Consider the following 9826-nt stretch of genomic DNA (forward strand, 5'->3'; position numbering starts at 1 on the left):
ACAATAATCTAAGGCGAATCTGAATTCGCTTTACCATGACCTATTTGGTAGAGCTGCCACACTAACGAACATGTTTTGTTCAAATTTCTCTTGCCTGCGAGTTTGGCCGCTTCCTAGCAACTGATGGAATCAAGAATATTAATATTGAGAGATAATGTGAACCAAAAAGTGTCAGTGGAATGGAATATTTCCAGCGCTCACAGTTTTTAGGCGGCCAAGCAATTGCTTACAAGTTTCTGTTAGTTCTGAAATTTTCTGTAAATATTTATGTAATTGCATACTGTTGATTTTATTCAAGACAAAAAACGATTTGAAGAATCCACTTTTTTTATTACAAACTAGCACACACTTTTCAAGTTTTAAAAAATTATTAAATTATTACATTTTATAATAAGTAATAAGAGGACACACGTTTCCACGACGGTCGGTTCTACGTTACCGAAACGACCCGGATTTATATCCGGTCAAGGACTGTCACTCCAGTAGCATTCCCCGTATGTAGGTAGGGGGAATGTTTATGCTGCTACAACAACAACAACAGGACACACGCTTTTTTCTGTTATATAATACGAATAATACCTAACAAACATTTTATTAGAATAATGTCTACAAACCTGTTTTCTTTCTCATTTTATTTAGTTTTTTCTATGACGTTTTTCTTTACACACTTAAAAGTAATGATCTATCACACAGAAAACACAGGGTTGTGTCAAAAAGTATGGTTATTATATAGGATTATTTTATAATCTCAGATTTTGGGAGAGAAATTTCGTATGGGAAATCTCGCTTTTTATTTACGGATTGGGAGTTAAGCACGAAAAAGTAGATCATCTATTACAAAGTTATCATCAATATTACAAAGTTATTGTATTATTTCACTTTTAACTTCATTTCACTTAAGGAAATAGCAAAATCCTGTTCAACTAAAAATTCAAAAAATCGCCTATGAAAGTTGAATCATGTAAACAACTTTCAATGCACAGCCAACCGCTCATATATAATTTGATCTATGCAAACACGGAACTTTGCGCCGCATGTGGATCACGATTAATGTTGATTGTTACTGGGTGTTTAATATTTTGTTTTTCCAATCACTGAGTTTATTTGCACTAAAATATTGTATTTACATTATAATACGATCAATGACGAATTGAAAAATTTGAAAATGTAAAATCATGTAATTTTTTCGTCTCGCTAAAGTCGGTCTTATCAATGCGACTAGTAGGGCTTCCAGTTTTTTGTAGCCAAAGTTTCCTTTAAAAGAAAAATTAATTTAAATTTATAAAAACAAACGCCAACATTTGTTTACTATTTACAATTCAAGAAGAATCCACACAAAATGACTTCGCTGTAGTACACGGTGTACGGAAACTAAAGGTGGCACCTTCTGAAAACCGCTGCTTTATTTTGCGCGATTTTGGCAACCTCAACCGGTTATCGTTTGAAGTAAACGAAATAAACAAAAGAGAAATTACTTGTTTCTTTTTCTTCCGCCCCTTTAGCTTCTGTACGCCGTGTATCATTCTTGCATGCAGCAGCTGATTTCTTTTTTTATCGCGATTTGCTAGTTTGGATGCTAAAGTGCACTGCAAGAAGCAGGATTGTTTGCTTGTTTACATTCTCATTGAAGTTTTGACACTCAAGCAACCAAATTTTAAAAACAAAATGCGTGTAAATGTTCTTGTTGCGCTACCGAAGTCACCTATAAATTCGCCTTGATATACACTATGGCCTTGGTATAATATATTTACATTTGCTCGAAGGCTTCCGGTGTACCCTCGATTTGACCCTTGACGGTATCGTGTGGTGTGTTCATGCACCACCCACGCACACTCAGAGATTTAGCCTGCTTTTCGGTGTACTGCAAAATATTATCATTAATTAAAAATAGCACAGAATTTATCCATAAATCGACTACGCTATCATAAATGAAGCAACGGTATGCTATGCTATTATGTAGGTGTATATGTAACTTTGTTATATGTACATAGGTCCTTGCAGTTTCTTTGGCTGTCTATTAATAGCACTAGCTCGTAATAATTTACAATCAAACAAAGAGCTTACCATGCGGAAAGAAACTCCTGTAAAAAAAGTGGTGTCGGTTGCTGATGTAAGAAATATATTAAAAGAACGCAATTCTCCAGTTACCTTGAACAATGCCATGTACTTCAAAATCACAACTTAATATTTCCGCCATTTTCAATAAATGTTATACAAATTGTGACAATGGCACAATAATATAAATTGTGAGTTTCTTTTGTTTTTATTCGCTTGGCTGTCAGATTGTATTCTCAGATATAATATAAATTCGGCGCATACGCAATGTAATGTCTAAGCCATTCCAGTTTTTTAATTTGTTTTTCACAATTAATTGAATAAAGTCATTTTCCCGTTTTCCAAAAGCATTGAAATTTTTATAAAGCCTCTACTACAAGAGACATTAAGTTACAAAGCAAATTGTTTATAATTTTAATTAATATTTGTAAATAAATTTTCTGGTGCACGGCAACCCTGTGTGCATGACGTTTCAATTCATTAAGCGTACAGAAAACAGTTTTTGTCTCCATTATTTTTCAACAGTTATTGAACTGAGTTTTAGGGAAATCAATTTATCTGCGGTTAAATATAAGTAATTAAAATGCCTTTGCTCTTTGCTGGCGTACATTTACGAGATAAATCAAATGAGTTTCTATCACTGAATGATATCGACTTTGATCGTAATGTACATTATTTGAAAGAAGAAATTGGTAAAAAATTGCAGTACGACGCAACAAATTTAGGTAATTGTATATTCATAGATCAATTTCAGCTAAACAATTTTGTTTTTTTTATTTTACTAAATTCGCAGAACTAATATACAACGGTATAGCTCTCAAGGATGAGAACAAATTGTTGGAAGCATTGCATCCTAGCGCCACGGTGCATTGCTTTAGCAAGGCAAAACAATATCCGACGTACGTGCCACCAGAAGGTGTAACGAGTCCTGAGAATATCACTCATGTTCAAGAACTTTTTAATGTAATCGCACATACTCAAATAAATGTAAATTCGCGCATCAATATCCTGCAGAAAATTTTGGCGGAGTATCCAGAATTTCGACGTAATTTAGGAGCGCAAGCACTTATTAGAGATTCAGTGCTTTTTAATGCACTGCACCATCCACAAGTAGTGAAGAACATATCTGAGGAGTACCCAATTATTTGCGAAGCTGCACCATTTATGGTTGATACTATTAAAAAAGAACTGGCTAGAAGTTCGTCCACCACTCGTAAATAACATTTTTTGTTTTTGCATTTATATTTATTTCAAGAAATTTTATCTATACAACAGTTTCGGAACCAGCAACGGATTCGACGAATTCGTCTGAGGAGGAAAATTCGATGAGTGCAAGCACAAGTAATGATCGTTCGGAATCAGGAGCACAATTGGAAAACGCCCGTATACGTATGATTAGCCGTCATCAATTGCAAACAGCACTAACGCGAATTGGTGTTGGTTCTGTCAATTCTCTCTCCAGCATTGCTCAAAGGAATAGTGATGAAGATAATACAGTATCTGGCACAACAGCGCCATATGATGCGATGGCTGCTTCATCTGCATCACTCTTAAACACTAATAGTAATTCACGTATCTCAGCGTCAATGTTTCGTTCAGAATTGCAGCGGGCATTAGAATCACTGAGCCACGGCCGCAATCAACTGAATGAACCGGGCAGTGACAATAGTGCTCAGGGCGAAGAGACACAGCAAATGGACACATCAGAAGCACCTACTTCCGAGGCTACGGAAGAGGAGAGCGATGATCTACCAGCACAGTATCGCACTCATCAATATGCAAACGAACTGCGCACTATGGCACAAATGGGACTGCTCAATTACGAGGACAATCTAGTATATTTGACTATAGCAAGTGGTAATATAGATGTTGCTGTAAACCTCTTAATGGGAGCAATGAATTAAAAGCCCGTGAAGGAAGAAAGAATAAACGATGCAGTTTCAAAATCATTTTAGAAATTGTGGTGTCAACATTTGTTGTAAATTTGCGTCGTATTTGCAATCTAATTTAATTAAAAAAATATATGTGTATGTATTTGTATATTTTCTGTTTCTTTATTTTTACGTACTTTTAGGAATACTCAATTACATTGCGATTTTTCACCTTTGTTTTAATAAATTAATCTTTTGTTTTCTGCGTGTTTAATGCCTTTTGTAAAAATACAAAGCTTTTTTTTTGTTATTAAACAACTTCGTGGAATTTTTTAATGAAATGGTTTTTGATATTACAATTAACGAACTAGATGATTTCGGCGTTTTTTTTTTCAACTGCATCAGTTGCATTGCGGTTTACATGTGTATGTGTGTACAATTTTTTCCAACATGATTTGAATTTCACTTGTGGTACATTATTATTTGCAAAAATTATATACATATTTACTATATGATAATGGTTTTACACATCAGTAATATATACATACATACACTATGTATGTGACGGTATTAACATATTTACGAAGCAGTTGGCGACAGGCGATTATGAAATTAAATATTCCAAAGCCTTTTCCTTATTGTTATCAAATTTTATTAGCGCCTCTGAGATTTTCACTTCATCGAAGCCCAAATCCATCAATTCACTCAGTGGTATTAAATGTTCCACAATCTGCAATAGCAATAAAATAATAATAATAATAAAAATAAAACAATTACTAAATAAAATTTTATAAAATCAGCTTTTTTTATATAATACTTGAATTTTTGTTGCCCAACGCAATAATATGCATTTCGAGTGGAATATGGCAAAAAGAAACTTTAGAAAATTTAACGGGACTCATTGACCGATATTAGAGAGAAGTGATTCACAACATAGCATTGACATACAAATATGTATGTACGAATATCAGTTAATTTTCTAAGAAATAAAAATTCGTATAGAAAACACTAAAGTGCTCTATTTCTCTGTTCAAAGCTGAATGTGCACCAAAATAAGTCTTGTCAACGAGGTCTTCTAGCAGTACGCCGAAAAGAGTGCTGCTTCGACAGCATTGGACCCCTTGGGGAGAGGGGAGTTAGATGAGTGAGCATGTGCAGCAATGGTTAGTATCGTGACACGTTTTGGACTCATTTGATCATATTCTTAGAGAAAACTAAGAAACGTTCTCCAGTAATATTCGATCACGTATTCATTTTTGAATATTGCTACAAATGCGTTTCATGGCGTTTTTCCTACACAATCAAAGTCACTCACCTTCTTATCATCTGTGCCGAAAATTTGTGAAATTTTCGCAACACGCTCCAGTGGGAAGCCCATTGAACTGATATTTGTAGCTAATCGCTGCGCAGGTGGGGACAATTTTGCATAACAATTTTCCTCGCGTAAAGGTTTGGATATTTTCACTGGTGACTGCTTAGGCGTAATATCTGTGCCACATACAAATTCTGTAAATATGCATATACATATATTTTGCAAAAATTAGCAAACAAACCTTCATCCGTATCGGGCTTATCTTGTTCTTGTTTGCCTTCTTCAGAATTGAAGCTGTAGTAACGTGATCTGCGGATTTCCGAATTTCGTACCTCATCGCTTAATTCTTTCAATATATCTGGCACGCTTTTCGACTTTGAATTAAATTCGTTACAATCATTAATGGCTAAAAATTGTTGTGGCTGTTGCGAGTTTATACCGTTGCTGGCCAATGTCGGCATTCCGTAGTCATTTGCATTGTTACCCACGTATGTAGAAGTTGCGACAGAAGTGTGCGGTAAATGTCTGGGACTACCATGTGTCGAATCAATGCCATTGTAAGGGGGTGCATATAAATAATTGTGATTACCACCATATGATGGAGACGTGACTTGTCTTGGATGAACATTGAAATTCGTATAAGGTTTCGATAGATGTGATTCTGACATATCATTGTACAATGCACCATAAGAATTTGATGGATTTGGAAATGAATCATATGATGTACAAGTCGGCATGTCGCCAATGAAGCTTGCAGCGCTAGTCATACTGTTATTGGTTATGTTTGTATTCGGATTATTTTCGTTGAGCCAAGATTGGTGGCCTAAATTTCCAAAGTCAACTCTTTGCAGTGCTGCTTTAGTATTTTGTAAAATTTCTAAACTCACTACCTCTGGCATTTTGTCTTTTGAATAATCTACATTAATATTTTCATTTATAACACTAACACTTTGAGTATTATCTTTGGATTCTAGCTTGGCTATAATATTATCTACTTTATTTTCCTCATTTTGTTCTTTATACGAACTGCTCAGCGCATCATCTTTAATCTGGGTTTTTTGCATATGCAACTGCGTATTGTGCAGCACTTGTGCTAAAATATCTAGATCATTAATGGTTTTTAGTTCAACATTATCGAAAGGTGATGAGGTGTCCTCTTCAAAATCTTTATAGTTAAAAGCATTAACTTCTTTGGCACCGCCCGAATATTTTCCGTTTTTAGTATGTGGCTGCACATCCGTAACTGTTGTGCCATTTAATATTCTGTATTTTTCATTACTTCTAGATATAATTGTTGGCTGCAGTATGTTGTCAAAGCTATTGACTTGCGTCGTTAAAACCAATCTTGGCTCTCCATCAGATGCTTTTGCTGAATTTAACACATTCTTCTTATGACCATCTGAATCGCTATCCGAACTGTATAGATCATCTGCGCTGGGATAGCTTACGGCTCCGAGCATTTGTTTATTTTTTTCTTCAACTTCATGCAAACGCTCTTGCTCTCGTCGCTCCTTACGTTCTCGACGTGCCTCGCGCTCCAGTTGTCGCATACGGCGCCATTCTGGTATTTTAGCGAGCACCTTTCGTTCCAACTGGAAATCATAGCAATATTGTGGCGCTTCATTGTAATGGTCTACTGACAATTGCAATTTATGCACTACGGCTTGCGGCAGTTGATATAATCTCGGTGGTGGCTTAAAACTTTCTGCTATTTTAACAGGAACTTTGTCCATGTAATTAAAATTAGACATTTTCCACCTGCAATACTTTGTCTGAAAAACGGGTCTCTATTCTCTCTAATTAAATGATTTCGGTAATTAGTATTCTTTACTGTAACATTTTATAAATGTTTTACCTTTAGAGGACCATTAGAAAAATTTCTGGAATCTCTACGAATTGCACTATTATATTTCCATTAATTATCAACACTGCAGACAAATTAATAAATTCAGTTTTAGCAGGAAGAAAATTTGCGAATGAATGCTAAAACGAAACAAAGAGAAATATTGACAGTATGTCAGATGACTAACAGAGTTGACAACTCATTGTTTTTTAGATCCGTAAAATTACGGAATTCTAGAGTAAGTATGTAATGAAAATATTTTGTAAATAAAAAATTAAAAGTTTTTTAAACCTCGGCTATAATCAAAAGCTGACAAAGTATATGCATTTAGAAGTATACTGGTAAAAATAAATGTACGGAAATCTTTCATGTGCAGCGATAATAGTAATAAATACAAAAAGAACGCATTCTGAGTTACAATTTAATGGAACTATTTCTTATTTTTATTAAAAATATACCTAGCTAAACCGCTTACTATTGTATTTAATTTATGCTTGGGCTCCGGAACTTTTGTGGAATAGTAGAAGTACCTATACTCTATTAACTCCTTTTTCAAGATTGGAACTAAAATTGATGTTCGTTGTTACCGACTCATCTCAAAATTGTCTTCAGTCTACAAATTAATCGGGATTGTTGAGATTGACACTAACTATATCTTGTCGTAAAAAACTGATTTCCATTAATCAACATAGCTTCTTCGCTAACGGCGCGAAAATCACCAAACTGGCTTTATCTGTGATTACTGCAATTCTGCATTTCTAAAGAGATTCTAGGTAGATATGATCTACACTGATTTTTCAAACGCTACACTGATAATTCATAAACTAATAGTAGAAAATACAGTTAGATAGGTTGGTAGGAATGACAGTCGGTCTCTAAACCAACTCTCGTGACCGTTGGCGATCCATTGTGATACCACACTAGCAGTTAATCTGCTACTCCTCGTTAAACCATTTTGTTTTAAATGCAAACCCTTTGATCTGGCTAACACTTATAACCCTAAGATCATCAGTATCATATAGAAACGATGAGCCAAAGTATCTAAACCTAGTGAATTGCCACGCGGGATATCTGATGTCTGACCGACTCTTCCTCCTCCCCATTCATGCAGCAAACACATTCTCTAACGTTAGTTAAACATTTACAATTTACATTCGAATCCGACTCGTTTTCTAACCTTAATGTTTGTTGGGAATAGTCGAAATGAGGTATGCTCAATCTTTGAGCATGTCAACCTACGACACAGTGGTCTCTGATAAAAGCAACTAACATTGAGACCTTTTCCTTAACCGATAGAGTAGCGCCTTTGAGCGCCTAGCGTCCGATTTAGGCAAAATTCTTTTTGTAGCATGACATGCCAGATTATCAATCCATCTTGTGTTGGCTGAGGTGACAATGCTATATGACTTCGTTCAATAATGTGTGCGACTGACACATAGATGGCGGCACTAGTACTAAATCAATGTTTTTTTCGAAAGTTGGCAACCTTTTTAGGCTTACTGTCAAAATCATATGTTAATCCGACCATTTGTTTACAAGTTACAGTGCTTTAAGTGATGCTACTTTTGAGTTTTTAAAAAAAAAATAAATTGAAAACAATTCCGTGTGCTGATTTATCACTGTTTTTTAATGAAAAAAAAAATACTGTTCAATGCCCGGAAAGGCTTGAAAAACATTATTCGGACTCCGCTCCATCAAAAAGAAGCATTTGTTATTGGTATGCCGAATTCAAACGTGGTCGTACAGACACCGATGACATTCCATCTACTGGAAGGCCAAATGAGGCTGTTATTCCGGAAAACGTTGAAAAAACACTGAAAATCATTATGTCCGACCGTAAAGTGAAAGTGAGGGAGATTGCTGACATTCTAAAGATATCAGCAGGCAGTGTACACACCATAATACACGAACATTTGGGTATGTGGATGAAACATGGATCCACCATTTCACTCCAGAGTCAAATCGGCAGTCTGCTGAGTGGCATGCAGCCGGTGAAAGCCGCCCAAAGCGACCAAAGACGCAGCAGTCGGCTGGCAAGATTATGGCGCCTGTATTTTGGGATGCGCATGGAATAATATTCATCGACTATCTCCAGAAGGGGCAGACCATCAACAGCGACTATTATATAGCGTTATTGGAGCGTTTGAAAGACGAAATCGCCAAGAAACGGCCTCATATGGCGAAGAAAAAAGTGTTGTTCCACCAAGACAATACACCGTGTCACAAATCAATGAAAACGGTGGCAAAATTGAACGAATTAGGCTTCGAATTGCTTCCCCATCCACCGTATTCTCCAGATTTGGCCCCCAGCGACTACTGGCTCTTCACAGACCTCAAAAAGATGCTCCGTGGTAAGAGATTTGGCTCAAATGATGAGTAATCGCCAAAACTGAGGCCTATTTTGAAGGCAAAGAAAAATCGTTTTACAAAGGCGGTATCGAAAGATTGGAAAAGCGTTGGAATGATTGTATCTCCCTAAAAGGGGACTATGTTGATGAATAAAAACGAATTTTGGCAAAAAAATGTGTTTTAATTAATTAGTCACACACATTATTGAACGAAGTTATTTACGCTACGCAGTTTGTAGGTTGAGAAAAAATACCGTTATTCCGTTAAAAAAATAACACATAAGGTCGTTTGAAAAGTGCGTGCAAAGTCAGACAGATGACATTACTGGCACCTAGCAAAGTTATGTTTAGTTAGTAGCATCTTTCGGAAGAACACACACCATGTTTCAGCTAGATC

General features: G+C 35.8%; 3 protein-coding genes across 5 annotated transcripts; 1 reads left to right on the plus strand and 2 right to left on the minus strand.

Annotated features, from left to right (window-relative positions):
• Nucleotides 1–1049: 1049 nt before the first annotated feature.
• Nucleotides 1050–2410, minus strand: LOC129246921 (acylphosphatase-2). 3 transcript variants are annotated; one of them, XM_054885686.1, is made up of 4 exons: nucleotides 2149–2200; nucleotides 2065–2081; nucleotides 1752–1861; nucleotides 1050–1254 (listed from the first exon to the last, which is right to left on the minus strand). In XM_054885686.1, exons 1-4 carry the CDS (start codon nucleotides 2195–2197, stop codon nucleotides 1140–1142), a joined length of 291 nt encoding a protein of 96 aa, XP_054741661.1. In that variant the 5' UTR covers nucleotides 2198–2200; the 3' UTR covers nucleotides 1050–1139. The 3 variants fall into 3 exon arrangements, with proteins under 3 accessions (XP_054741661.1, XP_054741644.1, XP_054741654.1); XM_054885669.1 differs by having other exon boundaries at nucleotides 1056–1254; nucleotides 2065–2410; XM_054885679.1 differs by lacking the exon at nucleotides 2065–2081 and having other exon boundaries at nucleotides 1057–1254; nucleotides 2149–2395.
• Nucleotides 2411–2525: 115 nt separating this feature from the next.
• On the plus strand, nucleotides 2526–4095 carry LOC129246914 (uncharacterized). The gene is made up of 3 exons (XM_054885657.1): nucleotides 2526–2780; nucleotides 2849–3268; nucleotides 3331–4095. The coding sequence occupies exons 1-3, from the start codon at nucleotides 2639–2641 to the stop codon at nucleotides 3957–3959; spliced, it is 1191 nt and encodes a 396-aa protein (XP_054741632.1). The 5' UTR covers nucleotides 2526–2638; the 3' UTR covers nucleotides 3960–4095.
• On the minus strand, nucleotides 4082–7215 carry LOC129246909 (uncharacterized). Its single transcript, XM_054885645.1, has 4 exons — nucleotides 7094–7215; nucleotides 5480–7034; nucleotides 5242–5414; nucleotides 4082–4656 (listed from the first exon to the last, which is right to left on the minus strand). Exons 2-4 carry the CDS (start codon nucleotides 6987–6989, stop codon nucleotides 4531–4533), a joined length of 1809 nt encoding a protein of 602 aa, XP_054741620.1. The 5' UTR covers nucleotides 6990–7034; nucleotides 7094–7215; the 3' UTR covers nucleotides 4082–4530.
• Nucleotides 7216–9826: the final 2611 nt, after the last annotated feature.

The sequence above is a fragment of the Anastrepha obliqua genome, chromosome 1 (assembly GCF_027943255.1).
Source record: "Anastrepha obliqua isolate idAnaObli1 chromosome 1, idAnaObli1_1.0, whole genome shotgun sequence".
Taxonomy (NCBI): Eukaryota; Metazoa; Arthropoda; class Insecta; order Diptera; family Tephritidae; genus Anastrepha; species Anastrepha obliqua.